The sequence below is a fragment of the Ischnura elegans genome, chromosome 3 (genome assembly GCF_921293095.1).
Source record: "Ischnura elegans chromosome 3, ioIscEleg1.1, whole genome shotgun sequence".
Lineage (NCBI taxonomy): Eukaryota > Metazoa > Arthropoda > Insecta > Odonata > Coenagrionidae > Ischnura > Ischnura elegans.
Genome location: NC_060248.1, coordinates 38,918,773 through 38,945,326, shown reverse-complemented (window position 1 = coordinate 38,945,326; position 26,554 = coordinate 38,918,773). Strand labels below are relative to the sequence as shown.

General features: G+C 35.2%; 1 protein-coding gene across 1 annotated transcript in view; it reads left to right on the top strand.

The window, feature by feature from the left end:
* The window catches only part of LOC124155171, a 531,883-nt gene extending 517,159 nt beyond the window's left edge, over window positions 1-14,724 (top strand). Inside the window, exons 23-26 of the mRNA XM_046528886.1 lie at window positions 2,311-2,484; window positions 5,722-5,931; window positions 8,578-8,748; window positions 12,140-14,724. Coding sequence (XP_046384842.1) covers window positions 2,311-2,484; window positions 5,722-5,931; window positions 8,578-8,748; window positions 12,140-12,444 — 860 coding nt within the window. The 3' untranslated portion in view covers window positions 12,445-14,724. The remainder of the gene's footprint in view (window positions 1-2,310; window positions 2,485-5,721; window positions 5,932-8,577; window positions 8,749-12,139) is intronic.
* The last annotated feature ends 11,830 nt before the right edge of the window (window positions 14,725-26,554 follow it).

Sequence of the window (26,554 nt, the reverse complement as noted above, 5' to 3'; positions counted from 1 at the left end):
GACCTCGCACTTATCCATAGGTTTTCTTCATTCACAAAACCATTGGAAACCCTTAACTTAACTAAATTCCTTTTGTGAAGCATCTATTGCCCACACTGCAACAGGATGTCCCAGGGAATCCCCAGGGATGTCTTGGTGGGATATTTACCAGTCCCAGGGAGCTCCATAGGTTGTCTCATGAAATTCTGGTGAAGTCACAGGAAGTACCCAGGGACTTCCTATGTCCACACCCATTGGGACATGCCTGGAATACCCCTGGGACGTCCCACCAAAACCTTGGTTGGTCCCATGCGGATCGATGGTAATTCATTGGGAAGTGCCAGGGATCTCCCAGGAAAAGTGCCTTTGTTCCTATTAGATACTAGCACACTTATGCCGGCTAATTCCCACTCCTCACTGGCATAGTGAGGGGAGAGGTTTGAACCCCTCCCCCCTGAAATTTAAAAACACTATTACTTTCCTTCAAAAAAGGAAAACAAAATATTGAAAAATCATGAATTTACAAAGGATTTCTATGACAAATGAAGTTTTTTCAATTGTGAAAAGTGTTAAAATTAGTAAAAAAAACTGTTTTTTTTATTTCCCCCCTGGTTTTGGGCCCCAAATGAAATTCCTGGCTACCCCACTGCCACTCCTCATATATTACAGTGGTTAAAAGTAACTACTTTCAACTAGCATAATATTAGGAGTGAGAACGATCGTAAAATGAATTGTCAATCATCAACCTTAATGCATCAATATTGTATCCATTAAACATCAATATGTATGTTTTAGGACCAAAATCTGCCCTTTAACATTTAAAATACTTATTTATTCACACATCAAAAATGTTCTCATTGTCCTATTGAGTTCAAAAATTGATGCTACAATTTTTGTCTGTAAATGGGAGCTTGCAATTAGGAATTCACTTTTTTCCACTTCTGTCTATTCCCCCGTTTATCATCGATAAATTATTGCTAAGGAATTAGCTAAGGAAATAACTACACTCCACTTGAATAAAGAATTACAATTTGCAAATACAGAAACTTGCCTACCTTCGTAAATTTTAGTCCGTGTAATTTTGAACTTCCTTCCACACCCATGGATAACACATTACGAATCACTATTGGCTTCATAATTTAATTTTGTTAAGCCTAAATAATTACTGAGTAAACCGAGTGTCCAGAAAATAATCTATAGATGTGAGAGCTCCATAGGTGGTCTTGCATGTCTGTAAATGATCGGGGGATAACATTGGGCCAAGTGGGAGTAGTATGAGAGGTCCCTGGGATCATTAATGCTGAGTGGGTTGTTTATGTGGAAATTACAAAATTATTGGGTATTTGGCAAAGCATTCTACTGGATCCTGTTTTGGCCTCATCAAACTTCGTATCTGTATTTTTTAAGCTGAATGTTGACTGCAGTTTAGGTTCATAATTTTGTAAAATAGAGGATTTCATAATTTCATTTATTTTATTTTACTTAAGCGTATTCTTATTAGGAACCATGTTTTTACTTTGTAATGATGAAAATTTTGACTATGCTAGTTGTAATTATGAGAGTGTATAGTCCAAAAGCGATTATTTCAGATAAGAAAAGGATGTATGAATATGCAATGCTGCAAAATCATTTATTTTCAGCAGTACATTGTCCTGCGGTGCAGCTTTCATTCTTTTGTGAAGAAAATCCTCACTGCAAATGTAAGGCATTCGGTGCAAAAGGGTTTAACTGATCATACACATATAGAAGACAATGCCATCTTATGATATAAAAAAGTTACAATTGCGGTTCTGCAATATGCGGCAATGCGGGCTGTCCTGCGGAGGGGGCATGCACTCCCTGTATCCGCCACTGTGTGTAAAGGCCTGGTTACACGATATATTAACACGTACGGGTTAATGTCTAAATGTATGAACGCGAGAATGAACGCCAAAATGCACCGTGTAACCACCCCAAAATGTACAAATGCATGAACGGAAAATAGAACCTGTTCTAATTTGGTTCATGCATTCGTACATGTTCCGTTCCGGTCCACCAAAATCATTCACGCAAACGTACATTAACTTGTACGTGTTAATGTACCGTGTAACCATGCCTTGAGGGATATTTTGTTAATCCTTAAGGCCTGTTTACACGATACATTTAGAGTTCAGGTCTCCAATGAGAGACTAGATATACATCTCTATTCTTTGGAGGGGGCTCCTGACCTCCAATACAATATTTTATTAATATTTTTCAAAGCTTGTGTTACTTTATTCGTATACTTATTAAAAATTAATAATGTTTATGAAGATTTATTACCTCCAATCTACTAAAAGCATTTATTTTCAGCAATACATTGTCCTGTCGTTCCTGTTAGACGAGGCCTTGTGCTGAGCACACTCAATACACGAATGAATACTCGTGCCCTTCTATCTTGCCAGAATGGTAACTCATTAATCGGAGCTCCGGAGATAGTTTGCCTCCCTTCTGGAAACTGGAGTGCCCCTTTCCCCATCTGTGAGAGTGAGTGATGCAATTCCTTTTGGGTTACCTCTGTATAATATTGTTACATGGGGATTTGTGGTTTATTTGGGTGCTATAAAATTTTTTCAATTGATCATGCGATCGAATATTCTCCTTACTTGAGCATTATTTAAAAAGTTTTTTTAGATTATCATTTAATCTACCTATGCTAATTTAGTTATGTACTTATTAATGCTGAAAATTGCTCTAATGCTTCTGTAAAACTTAATTTTTAGTTTTTATGATACCTACTTAACTTATCTACTCACATTGCTCTTATGATATGATGTTTCAGTACCTACAGTAATGCCAAAAGACACCTTCACTTCTGTCTTTTCGAGTGTACTCTTCATTGCTAACATTTAATGACATAGAGAAATCACTGCAATTGTTTTATTTCTACTATTGAACTGATTATTGATTTGAACATTTATTTTGGTTGCCATCATTCTATTGAACACTGTGCCCCTTAACCAAGATTTCTTTATTGTGACTCTAAAGGTAGCAATGAATATTGATCAGCTTCAGTTCTGCACAATGAAGTATTCACAGCCATTCATATCACCAACCATTTTCTAAAATGAAGACTTATGTTTACTTTTCCAATGCTTATGAAATGCATTTTAATGCTTTTTATAACATTTTTGTATCCCTTTCAGAATTAAAAAAAAAACATTTCACGTATCAAAACCAAGATACATAGTTTCAAATAACTCTCAATTTTTTCAACTCTGTCCTTTTCATTCCTTCTAAATACATGAATTGAGGGCACAAATCTTTGTAAAAAATAAATTGATTTCAATAGATTCAAATTAGAAACACTGCAGGTTATAGTAAAACCTTGATTAACCAGGCATCATTCAATTGACTCTAACCATGTACAATTTTACTTTATTCCGATTTGTAGTTTACAGCATGTATTTTTCATTCATTGGGCTAGGAAATCCATTGAATATTAAATTGGCCACTGTAGCTGAATATAGCTACATTTCCCCTTTTTCAGTTCATATGCAACTCCCTATGACAACTACGACATATAATATAAAACATAATACTTATCATGTTAATGCAATTCAGTTTTTTATTTTTGTTAACCCTACATATTAAAAGGATGTTACAATATATTCATGTTAGCTTCCAATACAGATGTCATAGCCATTTCACATCCATGGTAGTCACTTGATAAATGCCAATAGTTTTGAATATAAATTATTGTCAGGGCTGTTTTAGTGTCATTATTTTTTAAATTACTTCATTAATTATTATGTATTGTCCATTGCCTATTTTACATCCTGCTAGTTATCTTGTATGAATTAAGGAGCTAGTGTTGTTCATCGATGAGTGCTAGAATAGCAACATGCAGAGGTAACTTAGTTTTTTGGTGTCAGTTATGCTTATAGAGCTAAATTCTGGTGCTTTCCATGTGGAATTGTTCTTCCTGTGGTCCTTCCCTCATAATCATTATTTTTAGTCTGATTTTGCTTAACACTTGCCTTTATCAGTGTTTTAAAAGAACTAACAATGTAAAGCTCCTGATGCACCAGCCCACATAACATTTCCACTGTATATACTTCAAGCAAGAATAGTTATTAAAACACAATCTCATAGGTGATGAAAGGCAGTGAATCGTAGAAATTTGAGCTTTCCTTGAATTCTTGACTGAAAAACAATGTCTTCATAATGATGGTAATTTTTCATCAGAACTAAAAACAAGCAAATATTTTGAAATATGAATCACTGCCTCAGTCACTACCTTTAGGATTTCAAATGTGACACAAGAAAGAGAAAAGCAATGAATAGTTGTGATAGATAAGATAATGAGAGAAAAATTAGTGGGAGAGAGAGTAGTATATTGAGTTCACTTTTATACGAAGATTCATGATAGTTAAATTCTAAGGATGCTCACATTAATGGCATGACTGCAGCACAATGATCACTTATTTTCAAGAATAGAAAAAAGAGGGAATAGCCTTCTCCCTTTATATGTGCACCAATGAATTGCAACTAAAAATATCCTTTGAATCTCAACAAATTAGCTTTTTTATAGAATTGGAAAAATCACAATGAGATCTTTTCCAGCATCAGATGTTTAACAGTCGATAGCTTTTTTTAGTGTGCTCGAAGTAAATCAATGCAAAATGTCGTAATTCATTGCCTTGTCAATCTAGTATTTGATAATGAACATACTGGAAGTAAAATAGTCATAAACTGCAGATGAAATTTTGACTAGGCTCTAAAGAAAAGGGCTTATCTTACTTCCTGTTTTCTAGGATCTAATCATCCAAACTGATTAATCGAGGTTTTACTGTACCTTTAAAGAGCCACAATTCAAAATACAATTTTGAGTGCACTCCTACTGAATAAGAAATGTGTTCTGATATTGGTCACCTATGTGAGTAGCGTAAGTATAATAGTGAATTTTTCAGCAATAGTACATACATCAGTTTGTGTGATGGAATATTTTAATATAGTCAATAAATCTGATCTTTTATTTGTTCATATTCTTCAGAGCAGGCATAGAGCATGGTAATGCTGGACATGTCGAGTATGAGGCCTGAGTTACAGGCCCCATATAGCATACATTTTAACACCTCACCCTTTGAACATGATCAGGAAGCCATGAAAAGTTCTACTGTACAATGAACCTTACTAAGCAGGCACAAGCAATCTGATGTTAGAAGACCTGCAGAACTTTCTATCCAGCCCTTGAGAAAATGATGAGGAAGCAGTCATTCGCAATTTGCTGTTGGAAATGCCTGTTGCAATCAGACTGAACTCAGCAAATGTGTCACATTTTCATTACAAAGCAAAAAGTCAAAAGAAAAGACACAACAGAAATTTATCTTTGAAATCATTGGGAGGCAGCTATAATCAACTACATGAACTACGGGCAAGCGTGTGGTGCCACAGGTTGCATAACCTGCTGTGAAATATTATGTCAAAGCCTTCGAGCTAAAATAATAAAAAAAATAACACACTAACAGCATCAGGAGCTTCTGTTCGAAATGAATGTTCACACACCGGTGGAAACATGGATTCAATCTGTAACATTCACTCAAGATGTATGCCACATAGAGCAGGAGTACAATATTAAATCACATGGTTAAACGTGCATGGCAATAGTTGTGTGTGCTTGCGTGGGTTTGCTTGTTGTGTGTCTTGCAATCGGTGTTTGGTGTTGGTTGCGAAAGATCGTGCTTGTTCCCCTGCGCCACTTTTCTCACTTGCTGCCTGTGGGGGGTGGACGCGGATCGGTGGCCACACCAGGTGTTGAGTGTGCAGACTTGGCCAATGTTACTGATCCACATCTGCGAGTCTCCATTGTAAGCCGAGAGGTGGGAGGACGAGCAGTGTTCAGCTGTGACCACGGGTATGGACTTCAGGGACCACAGGAGGCAGTCTGCCAACACACAGGCGAATGGTCTACACCTCAGCCAACTTGCCAAGGTGATTAATACAGTAGATTGCGTTTATTGGGTCCACGGGTTACTTGGGGCAGCCGCTTAATTGGGGTAGATCTTGAAGAACAGAACCAAATAGAGTATTCTCCGCTTAATTGGGACAGCATGCCGCTTTATTGGGCCATGAGTCGGCGACATAGACTATATACTCGCGTCTAAATTAATTTTTTTTTTGTTTTTAGAATAGGTACTATTTTTTTATTTTCCTCCTTTTATTTACTCTTATTTTTCACAAATGCTCCTATTCATGCCCTATTTTTATTGGTCTTGTTGTTATACTATACTCTGCAAGAGGATAGGAATTTTCTTTAATAGCACTTATTAAAAGACATTCATTCAACGTCACCCGAGGCTGTGAAAAATATTTTTAACTAAATGTTTATAATTCTTAAAAATGATAATAAATTAACTTAACTCGCTGATTTATTAATCAAATTAATAGTGTAATAAACTTATATTGCATTATAAACATTCTTTAGTCTTTCTCCATCATTTCAACGTTTGTTTATGCCCATATACAGGATAGTTCGCCTAATTGGGGCAGCTGCTTAATTGGGGCAAAGTGCACAAGTCCTGATATGTCCCAATTAACTGGAATCTTCTGTACTTTCACAGTCATATTCAATTCCATTTATTTACCCTCCAAGCTGAAGAAGCAGAAGAATAAGTAAATTAAAAGTTATTGACAGTTTTCCATAAACTTTTATTTCACTACAAGTTTGGTTTCTATACATTTTTTATTATCTTCAGGTTCAGGCACCAGAAGGTAATACAAAATGTATTGACCTGAATCGGGTCATGAAGTGAAATTAAAGTACATATTTGTGGAAAATTGCAAGTAACTTTAACAATACAATTACCTACATATGTTAGAATTCCACAATGCTAAGCCTGAAACAACTCTCAATAAAGGATTGGATAGTGAAATACTTTACAGGCACCCTTTATAGTTCTGGAAACCAATAATAGGTTAGTCTTTTTCACCATGCTATTGTTAATGGTATGTATTCCAATGGACTATTTAACACATTGACGTTCATTATGTTTTCATTCATATTTCCTATGATGCTACAAGTGTTTTTTTTTAATTCTTCCACATTATTGGTGCATAAAACTTGGAAATGTCTTTCCATATGAATCTGAAATGAAACTTACTTTGTTTAAAAGTGTGGTTATAATCACTGACATGGCATCAGGTGAAAAGATTTGTACCTGACACTATAGTCTCTCACCAGCCACTAGACAAGGGTATTTGGTCACATCTATCATGATTGCCTCTACTGTGTAAAAGGAGATTAACAAATTCTGAAGCATTTTATCACATTGTCACAGCAACCAGATGGATGGGAGACGGATAGAGATGAATGACTCTTTCAGTCTGCAAGGGTTCTGATTTTGTTTCGTTGGTGTTTTAGCATTGTGAGTCTTCCATCTGTAATTTTCTTCATTTGTTTGCCTTCTTAAGTGAAATCTTATTACAGTTTTATCATGAGCAATCTTAACTTGAGTGTGGAAAATCCAGCAAAAACAAAAGTTGTGACATCTTACAACAAATATGTTATGTACTTTGGCCCAAAAATACTGACGCTAAATTGGTGCCAAAGACTCCAAAATGTAAAGAATGCATTCAGTTTTTATGCCGGGCTGGTGTGAAGGCCCGGTGTAATGAGTGTAATTTGAACAGCGATGGAGTCTCTCCTCCTTCGTAGTTTTCAAAAAATTTCAGCAAAATTTACTTATGATTTTTGAGAAATGTCTCTTTACTATTTCCCCAAAAATCCATCAACAAAATGTCTTTTAATTAGATACAATTTTTGTTCGTTGCAAGTACTGATTTTTCTGAAAACAATATAGGTATATAGAGAAAAAATTGAAAATGGGGAGATAACAAGATCTCTCCTCTCAAAAAAAATGTTCTTGAGCACAAAAGTTCTCTGAGACCACTGAGGTCACAATTTATGCCTAAAAAAGAGACCCTAGGCCTAAAACATGGCATCGGGGATCTGCTGGGTCGCTCTGTAGCCAGTCACTAATACTGGCATGGTGGTCAACGTGTTAATAATTGACACATATTTTCCTTGGGATACAAGCTCAAATTAATGGATTTTTTTCACAATTTCCTTGATGAAGGTTATTGCAAGAGATATAAGAAATTGGTTAAATTTATCACTTGATTTGTTAAAAAACTTTTTAAGATCAGTGTCATAGAAAATCTTGGTTGGAATGTTGTTATATCAAATTTTTGTGCATTTTACGTACAAGTTTCATTATTAATTTTTCACTGCAGCAGTTTTTAGAAAAAGTTATACCTATTTATGAAATGTTTTTCCTTTAAATGTTTCATAAAAGTAAGACCCAAGATTAAAAATATCTCATCAGCATTAGACTTACATCACCTTTTCAAAGGATTGAGGGTAGTTATAGTGTATAACTGACGCGTGGAAGCATACGGTTGTGCAGGAATTTAATGAAGGGTCATCAATTGTTTGGGTTACCCATGATTGTCATTGTTGTCCTTGGATGACAGTTAATCCCAGTTCCAATAGTTCAGTATATTACTGTCAACAGTCAACTTTAATAGGAATTGATCTATGCATATTTCCTGACACTCTCATTAATTGTATTTATTCAGAAGTCCAATGTGAACCTCCTGAAGCTCCTGAGAATGGATATGTCCAGGGTCAAGGAGCTTATAAGGCAGGTGATGTTGTGCAGTTCAACTGTAACCCTCAGTTCATGATGGAAGGCCAACCAATAATAGCTTGCCAAGAGACTGGACGTTGGTCAGGATCAGTGCCCAAATGTGAGTATATAGTAACCTATTACAGAACAGTTGTTGCAATAAATGTATGAATCTAATGTATAAAATTCTCGTGTCACTGTTTTTTGTTTCCAAACTCCTCCGGAACGGCTGGACCGATTCCTATGAAATTTTGTATATATGTTCACTAGGACTGAGAATATGTTGTAAACTAATTTTCATTCTTCTCCAGGGCCCATGAGGCCCTGGTATATGCCCTGAGTCATTTCCATAAGAAATACATGTAAAGTTCGTTTTTAATGACTGCAGACCTTTTTTTTTGCATATGTATTTAAATTAATGATAATCGTCACATTAAGTTGAGACACACACCATACCATTAGAAAGAAAAAAAATTCACATTCTTATTCTTGCAATCGCCTTTTGATTTGCATGTGAATTATGGTGAATTTAGAAAAAAAAACATTCAAATTTTAGCATTTTTGGCTTACTGTCCCCTTGATGGCCGTCAATATTGTTTATGTCATTTGAAATCTCTTTCTATCAACATAATTTATGAATGGCATGTTCCAAGGAGATGTATTACTACCACGAAATCCTATTATTCCGACAGATGTGCCAATTGAATACAAGCGGGTTCAATTTCCAATTAGATTGGCATTCGCAATGACAATAAGTCTCAAGGCGAAACGATGTCTTTTTGTGGCTTTGAGGCACACCGTGTTCTTCAAATGGACAATTATACGTGGTGTGTTCACGCGTGGGTAAACAATCCAGTTTGTTTGTTTTGGCTGACGATAGATTTACCAAAAATATCGCACACACTATTGAACTAAGAGGGTGGTAATGTTTTTTTTTAACGGTCATAATTTGTGATAGAGATGTCATTTGTAATTTATTGATTACTAGCAGGCCACCTGGTGTTGCTCAGTGAGTATAGTACCCACAGAAGTGGGAAACTTGGAACTGGGAATTCATGGTAACATGGCAGGATTTTTAGGCAAAAGAACAAAGCACGTCTGATGATGGTATATACAAACTGCAAACGATGGAAACAATGATTTCTGTATATCGTGCACGGGATGAACTTACGCGTACCGCAGAAAAAAGTTTTGCACCAGTATTAATAGGTTAGAGTAGAATCCTTTTAGTTATGATTAACCAGAATGTGTCAAGGGTTTTGTCTACCCTGCAGGATTAGCAACCACAGAAGTTGCATGATGTGACGTAACTAATGGTAATGAAATATGGACAAAAGGGATGCGTCAGACAAACCCAGAAGGAGCACTATGTGATTTGGGAGCATGAGATGCACCTATGAACTAACTTTGGTTGATTAGCAGACATCCTCTTTTATATTCATAAAAGATAATAAAAAGTACAATGAATAAAAAAAATTAATGTTTACTGTTTTTAATAGGTCAACATCGTTCACAGCATCTTCCTCTTTCAGTCATACACCACATCCCCACACGCTTGCAGTAAGTTAGTTATTTTTCATATGGCCGCTAAAATATTTACTAGAAATAATTTATATGGCCAAACAATGTTTGCTGGGTCAGCTAGTTATTTATTTTAAAAAATGGAAGGGTTTGTAATAGAGGGATGTAACTGAAACTAAATTTAGCTCCAAGAACTGCTTTGGGGTGGATATGGTCTAAGTAAGCTATTTACGAGGGGGTACCCAAAAATAACGGGACGGAAATCGCTGCACACGTAACTCATATTTTGGGCTTTTCCCATTAGCTGGGTGTTATTTCATAATTTCTGAGTCAGTGTGCAAAACAGTGTGGCTTTAGACAGTTGTAGCAAGGCCCTCTGACAGTTTACATTCGAGGAGTTTTTTTATCTCTTCAATTTTTTAAATGGCTGATATTTGAGAACAGCTTGCAGCATTGAAAATTTGTTCTCTGCTAAGTATAATTTAGCCGGACACAGTCAATCTTTTGTCTACAGCTCATAAAGAACACGCCTTAAAAAGAATGGAAGTGCACGAGTGGTATTCGGAATTCAAACAAGGCAACATTCAATGCCCTCAACATCGAAGACATTCAATACCTGGGCCAGTCTTCCAGGTCCAGAACTGATGTAAATTTGGAAAAAAAATCATGCCATTGTGCACCAGGATAAGAGGCGTACTATTTACAAACTCACTGACAATCTGGTCTTTCTTTTAGTTCATTGCTCTGAATTTAAGCTGAAGATTATCAAGTAAGGCGAATTGCAGCGAAATTCATCCTCCGCTTGTTGACTCCTGATCGTAATGCAGCACGTGTTGCAGCTTGCCGCGACTTGAGTTTTAAACCGTCAGGGCCCAAAGTTTTTTTTAAAAGACACATTGTTCATTTTTATAAAATATGATAGGTATGAGCTCAACACAATGCACACAATCCAAACTGACTGAATAATAGAGGAAACCTACTAAGTATGTGCACCAAAATGTATGCAAAAATTCACATATTATATAACTCCGCACTGTACTGGGTGCCATATGGCACCCGTGGGCGTTGACGGGTTAAGTTAAAAATTGCATGACAATGCTTCATACTCACCCTACTCACCAGATCTCCCACCTGATGATTTTCTTTGGTCCTCCTGGAAGAAAATGATGTTGAAAGGGAAATGTTTTGGTAACATTTCAGAGGAGAAAAGAAAATTTCAGGCAAGGAAACGGAAACGACGAGTACCAAAGGTGTTTCACGCAGGGGAAAAAACATTTTAAACCAATTTATTAGTGTAAATGCTGAGTACTTCGAAGGTGACTAATGCTTTTCACACAAAAAATTATATTTTCAATTTTTTAAAAATTGTGTCTGGTTATTTTTGGGTCCCCTCTTGTATAAAATGGAACCTTTTAGGAAAAAGGACTCTTGGAATGAAAAACGATTTGTAACTTAATGAAAATAAGCAATTTATGATAATTTTGTTTTAGAAACAATAGTGAGATTTTGGTTGTGATACCACGCTAGGAAAAACGATTTGGAACGTGAGGAAATTTAACTAAATTCAGAAAAGTAAGTGCTTACCTCTCTTTATGGGTGCAATTGGATTGGTTGCATTTTAAAGCCCATTAAGAATAAAGTAAACCACATTTCATGCTACATACTGAATGCAAGCACACAAGTATAAAGGGGTTGCATAAGGTGGGGTCATGTAGCAACCCTATCTGATCACCCATCGAGTAAGAAAATGTACCTATTTATCTGGTCAAACCATGCATGGCAGGTTTAAAACCACCACAATACAATCAGTTGGGGAATTCTGCCTGGGGATACCAAGGAGTCATTAAGTTGCACTTGAAAGTCCACCATGTGGGTTTAGTTATAAATTGCTATGATTCATTTTCTGTCAATCTGACTTCTTCTTGGAAACTTTGTTGTCTGTTTGAGGATGACAAAGAATTTAATGACTGATTTTTCATCTCTCATCACAGGTATCCAAGCATGCTCTTATCCCGGGGCTACTGGCAGTGGAAGAATGTCAGAAGTGAAATTTTACTACAGGATAGGCGAGAGTATAACTTTCACATGTGACCCAGGCCTAATCCTTCGTGGAGCACCGATGCTGAGATGCCTTCGGAATGGGAAATGGTCGAATGCAGTGCCTCAGTGTGTGCAGCCACCTGGTGGGAAGAAGAGGCGGCGTCGTGGTGGTGGAGACGGAGAGATTACGTCTTCGTGGACAAAGAAAAGGCGGAGAAGGAGGAGTGTAGTCCCTTCCCAACATTCTGTCAGATAGATTGAGACTTTATTGGCAGGGTTACAGAGCTGCAGATAGTGTATTTAAGTGTTGGAAGAAAAGATAGTTTGAATGGCACCCAAGGAGACTATTAAAAAAAAAACTCTTGAAAGAAATTAGAAGAAGGAAAATCCAGGGATTTAACAAGACAATAAGTGATTGAGTTCCATGTGATGTAGAAGAAAATAAAATTAGTTCTTAATTGATATGATTTAATTTCAGATTATGTGATTTCTGCATGGATGATTGTTTAACTTGGCTGCAAAATAAGGAAGAGTCTACGATAGATACATTTGACTAACATTATGGTATCTGCTTAGGAGCAGCAATTCAAACAATGTATACAAGTGTAAGCATATGTAAAAAGTGGCATCTACCTTTGAGTTAGAATTGGTTGCTTTGAAAGAAAGGTGCTTATTTAGCCTTAAATTATGGATATAGGCATGTGTAACTAAATTATAAAATTACATTTATTTATAAAAGTGGCATGATTATTATTCATTGGCCTCTTCAAAATGTTATAAATTAAGGTAGTTTGTTGCATGAAGGCATTCCCTTATGACATTTTGATAATTAGTTCACAAATGATGGGTGATTGCAAAAATCATATTGATAGCATTGCTGGCCTGAAATTTTGAGGTGGATATAATGTAAAATTTTACTGTCAGGTTCATCTTCTAGTAGATAACCACAGTAAGGATAAAGCAGTGGAATGATGAGAATGATAAGTGTTTCCATTGACCACTGAAGTTAAAAAAAAGAAAATTTGAGGTTCATGAGCTGTATGATAAAAGTAACAAAAAAATGTGTGATACGACGAAAAGGGAGATAAAATGATTATTTGAAATTTTTAAATATGCCTATAAGTTTTTGCAGACAAATTATTTTATAATATGCTCATGCTTCCTGTTTTAAAATTCTTGTGACTCTGTAAATTGGCCAATGAACAGAAAAATAATCGTGTATATTGAGAACAAAGGCTCTATAATGAGTGCCTAATGTGAAAATGAGTGAATGGTTGTCATAGTTTCTTAACGGTAGATGTTTTTATGTCTGTAAAGATTCTTCTGTTGGAGGAAATAGATATATTAGCTATGCATGAACGAAAATTAATTGTGATATACTAAAAACAAGGCTTAAAAACATTCAAAAGTGTAAAGCAGGAAATGAAAATGACTGGTTCAATAGGTCAATATGCGGACTGATGCAACGGATTATTTAATGTGCTCACTCCAGTGTTTCTTTTTATTTTGTTTTGTCTTGAATGCATCCATAGAATGGCTAATAACTGTATCAATGTGCTTCCCATGTCAAGATTTGATGTTATGTATAATATTTTTTTTATGGAATGATAGATACTTGGTGAATGTATACACAACAGATTATATGCAATAGAATCAGTAATGGTACGTACCACTCATTTTCACAGAAATAATCTTTTCTGTGTGTGGAATATTTTGATACAACTGCTTTTTTTGTGGTTATTGCTAAATATCAACATGGTGGATAGATAATGAAGGATTATTAACTTTATGATGTCTAGTTATTAGATATGCTTTCTATTATCTGTCAAACTAAAGCATATAATAATTATGTACTGTACATAAATACATGTATATTCATGTATACTGCTAACTTTACATAATATCTTCTACTTATATTGAGCAGATAATCGGTATCTACATCTAATTCAATGACATTTAGTTACAGAAAAGAAACAGCCTGATGAAAGCAAGCACAGGTAACATTTTTATTTTGAAAGGTTACAAATGGCAGTGATTACACTCTAGTCGCAGAGATGTAATTGAATGATAAAATTATATCAGTGCATAATTTCAAAAGAACAACTATAATTTCTAGAGACATTGCCAATGATAAATATGCACATATAATAATTTAAATTGAACTTGGAACACAAAAATTTTGAATTTTTACACAAATTTCTATTCACAAGATTTTAAAGCCATACCATATGAACATTTATTTATATATTTGTAATAATTGTTTCAACTTTGATCTCACATTCATCACATAGAACTACCTGCAAATTTTAGTGATATCTAATTGCATTTTGACTTACATTTATTGTATTTGTTCCAGAACTGGTACCGTATTTTCTGGGTTATAAACTCATGGGATTGTGATACACAACCCAGTTCGGCCTAATATTTTGGGAAAAATAAATAACCTTCCTATTATCCTCTGATATTGATTATATGATAAAACTGAGAAAGCTACCTTAATCTGAATGGTGTGAATAAAAGTGATACCATGTTGTCATTCAGTGTATCATATCACAGTCTAATGCATATGTATTTTACTAGCATTAAATCTTAATCCTCATGAAAAGCAGATTTTATGTGAAAAAGAGTTCATATTTGTGTGCAATAATTAAGATAATTCAAAGCCACAATTAATGGTGAACAGCTGATTGATGGGAAAAATCACAAATACTATAGTGGTACAACGGTAAGTGTTTGGAAGTACGTAGGAAGTTTAGGCCAAAACCAACAATAACACTATAGACGGCAAAACGTTTTTTTATTGGAGCCCTAATGCCATTTCTACGTATTTTTCCATAAAATGACCTCCTGAATTCGAATATGAAATCTATATTCCAGCAACACCCACCATTTTCAGGGGATGTGCCCCCCCCCATTTTTATCACTTTTGAGATAATTTAGAGGGATAGAAAGGATTGTTTTAGCACTCGTACTTCCTCTCAGGTTTTAAAAAGGTGAAAAGTTAAAAAATGTGAACATTTATGGGAAGGAGGTAGATTTTTTGGGGAATAGCTTCCATATTTTGTGAAAAAAGCATTAAAAATTATCAATTTTTCCAATTTTTTTGCAATTTTTCACCACTTTACTTCATATTTCAGCTCTTATTCCATCTTCTCCTCCCCCATCTATCCCAGAAGGATGGAAATGTACGTCAACAACATAAAGTATCATATATGGGAGCACATTATTTAGGAAACTGCATAACAACAATAATTAAAATATGTATCAACAGTTCAGAAGATATGCTACTATGCTGGCTCTCTCAATATCTTGCATGAGTAAAGAGTAAAATAAGAAATGCAAAGAATAACATGAGTACTTTCATTTGGTATGTGTTTTCCTAAGTAATATCCTGATTTAATATCCTGAGTTAGAAGTTTCTCGAGCCAAAAACCAGCAGTACTATGCCCACATAAAATATGTCCCTGAAAATCTCCTCTCAAATTTGCTAATCTCTTGATCAATAGGGTAGCCAGGAATTCCGTTCTGGAGGGGTCCAAAACCAGGTTGGAAGATTTTTGAAGAACTAGTACTAAGAAGAGGGGTTTAAACAAATTCTAACTCTTTTCCTAATTGAAATAAATATAGATTTTTTGAGGAATAGCTTCCATATATTGTGAAAAAAGCATTAAAAATTATCAATTTTTCCATTTTTGATATTCATTAAAAAAATCTTTTGTAAATTCATGATTTTTCAGTATTTAGTTTTCCTTCATGAAGGAAAGAAATAGAGTTTTCACATTTTGGGAGGGACTGGACCCTCCCCCCTCGCTACGCCATTGGTCTTGATGGAACCGTTCCCCATGTTCATCTGACCTGTCCCAACACTTTTAGTGACATGTTACACCCCACAGCCACAGTTTATATGCTGACAGCAGTTACTAGAGTGACACAATCATCGCCTTTTTGCTACCCAAAAAATTCTAACACAAGTTTTGGAATCCAAGCCACGGAGTTTTTTCTTTTTAATTCATGTGTTTCGTAAATGTCAAAACTAGGAGAAATATTCTAATCTCGTGTCAAGCTAAGCAAATGGCATTGGTTTTCACATTCCTTACAATCATTTGGTCAAACTACAGCAACAAGTAGTCCAGCAAACTCTTGAAGCACAATCTTTGTCCTGATCACCAAATTTTACAGCCAAAGTAAAATTTATATGCAGTTTTAAATGACGACAACCTCAATATAATTGATTTGAGAGGCTGATATTCAGGGGTGGTCTGGCCAGGCTGGCTGGCTGGCCTAGGGCCCTGAGCTTATGGGTTCCCCACAATGCTCACGCCTATCGAGAAGGGTATATAAAAGGTGGAATAAAAAAAGACTCAACTTATTTGAACCAAAGTTTTTTTGCGACAATAAATTTCTAAATTTTTATCAGTTGCTTTATTTACAACACACTCAGTGTAAAAACATTAAATAAAAATAAATAAAGGTGTCTGTCTAATAAAAGAGAACCTGATGCTTTTTTGTAATGGTATTTCAAAAAGGTTTTTCAGTAGATTTTTAGATCTCAGTGATGTTTCAAGGATTCTCCAAATTATAGATTATGGAACCATAATACATTTTTAAAATTTATAAGCTGTGAAATGCTTACTTTTCATAGTATTTATCTCAGGAAATTGCAATTTTTCATAAATTTTTTATCTAACTTTTAGGAGCCAGAATGGCTTCAAAATCCACTTCGGGGCATCTAATTTCCTAAAATTTTCTGGGGGAGGACTCCTGCATCCCCCGGTAAGGAGGATGAGCCCTATCCAAGGGCCCCCAAATACCCCAGACAGCCCCTGCTGTTACTTTTGTTGAGCTCCATGATGAAGAAAAAAGAATACACTTTGTAACTTCTATGAGAATATGAGAACTAAATCTTATATATTTATTGGAATTACAAAGTATTTTCGTTATTCTTTCTTTTGCTGTGAAAACATGAAAATTGCTGTCCAAGTCTTAGTGGGCAAGGCATTTCAAGAGTCAACGTGCTAAATTGAATCGTATAAACCGTTGCTACATATTTGTAATTCAATAATTAAATTATTGTTGTTCTGTTATGCAGAAAAATATTTTTATTATTACTGCTATTTGCACAACTTGCTGATATATATTTTTATCATTCGGAGGAGAATGAGGTGGAAAGGAAGCTGAAAAATATGAGAAAATGGCAAAATTGATCATTTTTTGTCGTTTCCATGCAGTTAATGGGGAATTATGCCCCTAAATCTACCTACTTCGCATGTTTTAGAATTTTATAAACCCTTATAAGAAATTTAAATGCTAAAATAGCATTTTAAATCCCTTCAAATTATGGAAAAGTGATAAAAAAAGGAGAGGGGGCTCCCCTGAAAATGGTGGGAGATAGGGAAAAAGAATGTCATATTCAGATTCTGGAGCTCATTTTACATGAAAATCGGCAGGAGTGGTGTCTAGGTCAATTTTCAAGCAGCTCAGTGCAGTGAACTGAATATACAACCTTTAACTTGATAATTTAAATAAAGACATAATTTATCAGATAAAAATCACATCTTTTAGTTTTGGAAATACTTTCAGTCATTTTTTTCAAGGAAAATGTGTCTGATATTGGCTCTTCATTGATATGAAATGGACCTGATTGAATTTTGTGGATGATGTCATCTCAGGAGCTTTACAAATGTCTTTAAATAGAAGTATGTAGGTACCTCCACAGATCATATGCTAATACATGTCTTAAGAAAAGGCCTTCCCCAGCCAATTAGTGCAGCTAATACAAATGTGTATTTGATTTCTGCAAGAAGTTGGATTTACCTACCTCTGATTCAGTACAACCTTTTTGCAGTTAATCACAATTATATTAACTCTTTAGATTCAATTCTGTGTACTGAATCACATGCAGAAAATTCTGGACGAGAGGAGGGAAAGGCAGAGGGAGTCCATGAAGGGATTACTCAGTGAGGAGGGGATTTTCATGAAAACAAGTTATAGGGAAGGAAGTACCTATATACTACAATATTGTAGGGAACAAGGAGAGAATACTAAGCCACTGCACACTGCCTGCAATGCAGAGTGAGTGAATTTCAATGTAGCTAGTATCTACTGCTTGCACATTCTCACCATGAACTAAGCCAGTTAAGCTAACATGCCACATAATAAGTGCAGAATGTCTTAGTTCATCTGGGGACAGTAAAGATGAAGAGATTCTTTTCACATTGACCATGAAGAAGAATTGGACATGAGTGCAGAGCATTAGTTTCATTCTATGATTCAAGGTGAACATCACCATCTAATCAAAAAATTGCACTTGATGACAAAAAGATATGAGAATTCTTCTGATTGACAGCAGGGTAATTTTAAGTAGCTAATTTTTGAGCAAAGGATGATAAATTTGAAAATTGACAAAATACTTATCCCCAATTATTTTTTTCAATTTAGCTTGTTGTGCTACAATAAAGCTGCTGTACAATCTGGGAAAAAAGTGCCAGACATGAAATTGCAAAATCGTCATAGTTTCACCACTGCCCTTCAAAAATGTTTCATTGCAGCGACAATTTCTTTACTGTTACGCTTCAGAACTTGTAAGGCTCTTGCTCCAAAAGTGTTGAATTCATTAAAAATTTATCAATCACAATTCAATTTAGATGCAGATGTATCAACCATTCGCTGTACATTATATTTCCGTAAGTTTGATACATTTATATGTATTCTCCCCAAATTGGAAATTTGATCCTACTTTTTTGGCAGAGACTTCAACGGGTGACTGAGGTTTGCCAAAACATTCAAGGTAAACAGTTCAAATTATTGCTGGCTGGACAGAGCAACCCTATTGGAAATTTTTTATAAGTCTTACAGAAATTCTTATAAGAATTCTGTAAGACTTACACAATTCTTATAAGTAATTCTTATATGTCTTAAAAGAAAACTATGGGATTCTATAAGTCTTACAGAATTCTTATAGGATTCTATAAGTCTTATAGAATATCTTATAGGATTCTATAAGTCTTACAAAAATTCTTGTAAGAACTCTACATTTCTTATAGAATTCTACAAGAATGTTGCGCGGGTTGCATACCTTTCAGGTTTTTATCCAGCAGGCGTACGTCACCATAACTTATGTTGGCAATTGATAATTATTTAAGGAATTCTAAATAAGATAATTTTAGGAAATTATGTATTTATTTTTATTATTTTATGTTGTTATAACTCTTTTTTAAGTAATGTTCTGCTGATTTTCTGGTGCTTTCAGCATGGTATTTGACATAAATGGTTCCAACCCAGTGAGAAATGGGTGGTGGAATCCACGTGGAACCCACGTGGAAATTACGGTGGAGATTAGGTGGAAATGTAACGTGGATACCACGTGTTTTTGGTCGTGGAATCAACGTGAAATCCACGTGGAAATTTGGTGGAATCAACGTGGAACCCACGTGGAAAGTTGGTGGAATCAACGTGGAATCTACATGGAAATTTGGTGGAATCAACGTGGAACCCACGTGGAAATTTGGTGGAAAAATTAAAATAGCCGTAGGTGCTCCCCCAAAACAATTAAACCCTCGACCACTATGTACCTGTTGCATTGGATTGTACGTATTGGTACTGTGTACCATGCAAATATGCCAAATACACAGGAGCTAATTATAGCTAATGTCCTTCCTTATACCATTCCTAAGTTGGAATGGTATAAGCTAGAGAATACATAGAGAATGGTCAGGAAGTTAAGAATTCTAACCAAACAATTTTTAGATAGCTCTTATTGATGATTTCACCCATGTGTATTGCCATGATTTGGTTCATCTAATCAATTTTTAAATAAGTTTTAATGTAAATAATAAGTTTAAATTTAAATGTTTCAAAAATGAGAAAACACTTTATTAGTAACCCAGTGAGAAATGGGTGGTGGAATCCACGTGGAAGCCACATGGAGAATTAACGTGGATACCACGTGTTTTTGGTCGTGGAATCAACGTGGAACCCACGTGGAAATTTGGTGGAAAAATTAAAACAGCAGTAGGTGCTGTCCTAAAACCATTAAAACCTCAACCACTCTATATCTAAACCTTCTATATATGTGTCTATGATTTTTCATGTGCTCTCATGGCTGCCTTTCCACGAATTATATAAAAATAGAATGTGCGATACATTTTCACATAACTATAGCGTGGTTTCAGGATGATAAAAGACGCAATGTCACCAGAGAGTTAAGTTCCACAAATTAGAAATTCTGTTTAACATTTTATGATAATCACCACAAATCCACTTGAAATCAACGTGGATTCCACGTGGGTCCAACCACTCAATATCCACCACCACCAAATATCCACCACTCAACGTGGATTCCACGTGGGCTCCACGTGGATTCCACCACCCATTTCTCACTGGGAAGAAGCGTAGGCTTCTTTAATGCGACTTGTTAGCATATATTATATATATATATATATATCCCTGAGGGCACATGAAAAATTGTAGACTTATAAGATCTGTCTGTTTCGAGTCTACAGATAACTTAACCGATGAAAGTTCGATATGGGCCATGAATAAGCACGATGTATACTACGATTGCATACGTTGCAGGATACAGTTCACATGGTTCCCTAGTAACCTAACAAACAAACCTTGTTTGGTTGTTAGGTTGCTAGGGATTGCTTTTATATGTTAATCATTCACTATCTTTGTGTTAGCTGTTTAATAAAGTTAGTCGTGTGCTTCTAACCAAAATAAGGCAAGCTGCAGCATGTATTATGCAACCCAAATAGCACCGTAGTTGAAAATATTTCTATAAAATATATACCTACAGAATTTTTTATAAAATTTATGCAGAGTTTTATCCAAAATTGAAATGCACAAAATGTATACAGATATATAAAATATGTATTTCAATACAGTTTTACAAAATTTAACCTAAAGTAAACCTTTGATACACTATTAATATATTTTTTGGCTATTACTAAATGTATTACAGGGTTAAAATTTAGGAGGATTATGACCCCACATAGTTTTAAGTATGGTCCCCTTAACAATATGCAACCCGTGTATCATAGCAGTATATGTACGTATATTTTTAACACTTTGAGTGCCGGCTGCTAAATTTAAATCCCTTCTGAAAAATCCAGCCATTTTTACTATATTCTTACATTTTTTAAAACATTAGCATCAAAAATATATTTATATCGATGTGCATTTCAATAATAATGGACTTTGCTCTCCTTTATGAATGAGTTGAATAACATTTATTGCAAATTTTTAAATATATAATTTAACAATGAAAACCTACTGTTTTTGAAAAATAAAAAAGTTGCAATATATGATGTACCGCCATAACATGCATAATAATTTTTTAATACGCCTAATTTGAAATATTTAAAACATGGAAATGATTAAAAAACACTGTTCCAAGCAAAGCATTATAAATTCTGGATGACAAAAAGGGTCAATGCAACCTCAACGAACGGTCTATTGGCCCAAAGAATTTTCACACTATGTGGCCTAAGATGAGGATGCCGGTAGCTACAGAGGACTTTTCGTCCTCAAGACATAAAGTGAACTCTTTTTCCATCGAGCAGTTGATTTTTGAATAAACAGAACCCCTAAGCAGTAAACTGGAAAAGCACCTCAGGCGAAATATTACGGCTTCACGCATACAAAGCCAATTAAATGGAAAGACGTAATATTACGTCCATGGCAATCCTCAGAAGGATTAGCAGGAGGTAATATTACGTCCATAGCACGCAAAGTGTTAAAAATGCATAAAACGTGTATAGAATTTTGTATAAAATTTATGCAGGATTTTATACAAAATTGAAAAGCATAAATTTATACAGATGTATAAAATATTTTAACACGCTTTTACTAAATTGTATACTATTTTACACCATTAACCCCTTAACGTCCGAGGGATAATGTATGCCCCAAATTTTTGAAAATTTCTCAAAATTATATAAGAAAGTCTATACTGTAAGAATTAGTTCTATTGAAGAATAGGCTATTGGCTTCTAGTTTTGAATTTTTTTGTGTTATTCTTTAGATATTGTTGTTTCCAAATTGTTAAGAACTTTAATTGGAAATGCTGTTTATGAAGAGATTTGGATATTTCATAACAAATCAATGAGATGGTCAATTATAACAGAACTTTCGGTTCATTCTTTATTTGTATCTCGCCTATGGAGGTAGTGCAAAAAACTTTGCAGTTGTGCTTTAGCTTTGACAAAATTTGTTTTAATGCCTTACACTCCAGCCTTACAAGTAATTCTTCACTATTTTTAAAGTGCAAAGCGTTCCTGATGATCTCAAAACTCCTTCGAGACATTACATTGTCAATTATTGGCAATATACAGCACTGGCATGTCAGATCAGAGGACCAATAGTCCCTAAAACTCCGAAGCACATGATAACTCATCAATAAATTCATCCCCAAATACATGCTAATCTCTTTGGCAGTAGTTTGGAAAGATGCCCCCATTTGTTTCGTGTTAGTTCACTTTGTTGGACGATAAGAGTGACCAGTTCATCAAAACCGCAAGCTTTTCTAAAACATCCCTAAATAAATTTCCTAATTTCAGGAGGGTAGAGACCCCAGAGGTTGTGGCTGTAGTCTCCATCTAGAAGGCAAGCAATGAATAACATGCTTCTTTCTCGCCTTTGATGTGCTGTGATGTAGTTCAGCAAAGATACGTATGACCAAACAACGTAATAGGTTTGGTATGACAAGGAACGAGAAAAGGGGGAGCAAGATAGGCATAAAGTAAAAAGGGGCTTGGGGTTCCACTTAAGAAAAGGCTTTACATATCGCTTTTGCAGCAACGACCACCCTTTCCTTCCATGGTAAGAACTCTCCTTCTACTTGTGTGAGGTGTTCAGGGTCCTCGACTCTTATTCATCCCCTTGTATTTTTATTCACTTCTATGCAGACCTCTATGCGATGCAATTGCCTCTGCTGGTTGAAAGATTCTCTTCTTTTAACTTTGGTTTGGTACTGAGAGCAGCAAGATGAGTGAATTCCATTTATTTCAAATGTTCATACATTTTAGAATGAGTTGCTAACATACTGATCTCAACTGCTTCGTTTCAATAGTCAGCCAACTGAAATGAATGCCGATAATAGAATGCTTTTTTGCATGTATTTGGGGAAGAATTTTGTGATGAGTCATTAACTCATTTGGTTTCCAGTTTTAAGGACTATTCTGACATGCAAGTGTCGTATATTGCCAATAATTGACAATATAATAACTGGAAGGCATTTTGAAATGTCAGGAACGCTTTGCAATTTGAAAATAATAAAAAAAATGCTTCCCAGAAGTCTGCTTGATTATGATCAAGCTTTCCAAGTTTGGCCTCAGATTTCAATGGAACACTGTGTCCAGGCGGAAACAAAAAAATGCAGAGAAGAACTAAATTATTTGTTTAGAGATTTAAAGCTTATAACAAGTTCATGGGTAGTGTTGATCTAATGGACCAAAAAAAATCACATATAGAATAGACAGACAGGCAAAGAATAATTTCTACTTGCGATATGTTGGGTATTGCTGTAAATAACACTATTTATGTATACACAAAGCTATATGAATGCATGAATCCTGAGCATTAGGCCACTTTGCCTCTCCAATACAAGTAAATCTTTGCAAGGTCCCTTATCAGAAACTATTCCCATATGAAGAGAGGTGTTTTAGCTGATCCTGTCAGTAGTATTAGGAACAGCATGCTAGCACCGTAGACTGAACAGAAGTTACTGAAAATGCCTGGATGAAAGATGTGTGCTGAATGTGCAAAAAATAAAATTGAAAACTGAACAACATATATGTGTGGAATATACAAGGTTTATTTGTGTTTCCTTATTGAAACCCCATGGATAACTATGCTTTTCTGTGTTGTATCTTAAACAGCTGGTGAGTACCTAAAAAGTTTATGGTACATTTACGCCAATTTCATTTAAATTCAAGGTAATGTTTAAACAGTTAAAATTATTGCTAGCTGAACACAGCAAGAATGTAAGTCTAGGCAGTGGCGGCGCGTGCGTATACGCATGTTAGCAAGTGCACACCCAAAGATGAATAAATTATAAAAAAAAAACTATTCCTTTGCAACGCGAAGGATAAAAGTACTGTCTGCATATGCAAGAAACATGAGCCTCCGAACGCTACAGCTATCTCCTTTTCGAATTCACCGCTCTACTAGTGTGCGATCCCGTGGCATCATGCCGGGCGCATTTTCGGTCTGTGCGATCGCTTGAGGGAGCTCTGGCGGGACGAGGTAAGCGGGGGGGTATGTGCTGTTCAAAGGGGCGATGGGAGCAGACTCAAAACCATGCGAATGCGCACGCGCATGTTTTTGGTGACTGACTAGCAGGTAGTGTAGTGGTGTAGCCGCCACCTACACTACCTGCGCCCAGGATCCTAGTCCGTCTACAGAGCCATCTGTATAGCCGTTTTCTACACTACTTGTAAGGAAAAGAGAATGAATTTCAACTATGTCACTTGTAAAGGTGTGTTGAGAATAATTATTTTCATACATGCTAATATTATTTCTGTTCATGCAATTTTAAGGGTAGAGTGTACCAGTGATATGTTTTGCTTGCTATGTATTCTATTACTACGAAATATGACGCTCATGGATTAGGATTAACATAATATAATTAAATCATCCTATATCTGCTCTAATGCACACCCTAGATAAATTACCACCAGCCGCCACTGAGTCTAGGTTGCTCTTGATTCAAAGGGCCTTCAAAACATAAAATTCAAAGGGTTTCCTTATTTATGGTGAGCATCAAAAAGAATGAATTGAGGAAGTGACATTTAAAAAATCACATTCTTGTCGTAAAATATTGTATTACAGTTTTAAGAACGCATTTCCTTATGTGTATAGATTATGTAATGAATTAATTCCCTATGAAAAAATTGTATTAAACCCCATATAAAGTGCATTCAGAATTGTGAATAAAATTTATACAGGATTTTATACAAAATTGGAACATATTAAATACCTAGTTTTATAAAATGTATGCAGAAGTATATATATTACACAATTGTACATATTTTTTACAATGAATAAATACAATTTTATACCTTTTACACACCATTTTATACAATTGTACATACATACATATTAACTATTTCACATAATTCCATCAGTCTGAATGATAAAAGAGTGAGTTTTGAAGGGAAAATCTCAGGATTGATGCTTGCTAAGTATTGTTACTTTTAGTTGCAGTTCGTTATTTTTACCTAGATTTAAAAAATATATGCTGGAATAAAATTGAATGTGTATTGGAATTGTTACAGTAGAGTAAAATATGTGTAATCTTGATGACTTCTAAATGAGCAAATAAAAGTTGCAAAAATAACTGCATATTGTTATGAAGTCTTTTAAATGAGTGCTTTCAAGTTTTATCAACTGTCAAGAACTTAATTGGCAAGTTTCCCAGAAAGAAGGGAACATTACATGTGCTCGAATGACCCCCATGAAATTTTGAAACAATATTTCGAACAGTATGACGGTAAGTCTAAAGGTCAATGGATAACTCATCGGCCTTTAAATCATTCAATGGCAAATAAAGCAGCATACAGCTTAACGAAAATAGACTTTTTGCAAAAGCTATGACTTGACTTGAATGACAGAATTTACTCTGATACAAATTTAAAGACATCAATTTCCAAATCTGTGCAATATACCAGGATAAATTTAGCTCAGTATCAGGTAGATAATTGTGATTCTTGTGGATCATCGCTAAGGATGTGCAACCATGCCTTTGAGTTCATTGATTGCTTGAAGAATCAATTGGTATGTACGTAATTGTTTTATTTTTGATTATATGGAGAAGCTATCTGAAGGGTATAATAATTGCATTTGAGATCATTAGGCAGGCCCTAAATGGAATGCATACACCCTGAATTTTAGGCCGAGGCCTTTGTGCAGATGAAAACAATGTAAGTTGTGGGTAAACACAAATGAAGTAGCTGTTTCCCATTGGACCATTGAAATCAATTTATGATATTCTATCTTAAAATAAAATTTTTCAAAGGTGATTCGGTCTGGGAAGTTACTCAGAGTACAAAGGAGTCTGGTGATTGCATCAAATTCAACAGGGACTCCCAACAGTGGATGTGTAATAGGAATAATTTCACTACTCGCAGTGCATGTTGACCCTGAAATTTTAGTTGTTGTGGACTAAATTGGCCTCAGCAACTCAACTATTTCCATCATTTCTTGCAACTGAGAGAGATGGTGCTTGAGAAAACATGTTCATATTTTTTACATGCACACTCAATATAACAAATTTTTTTTCACACGTAAAATTCCAGCGTGTGGATATGTCCCATTTCAGTTGCGGTATTTGCCACTTTCAAGCCGTAATTTTTGCAGATAATGCC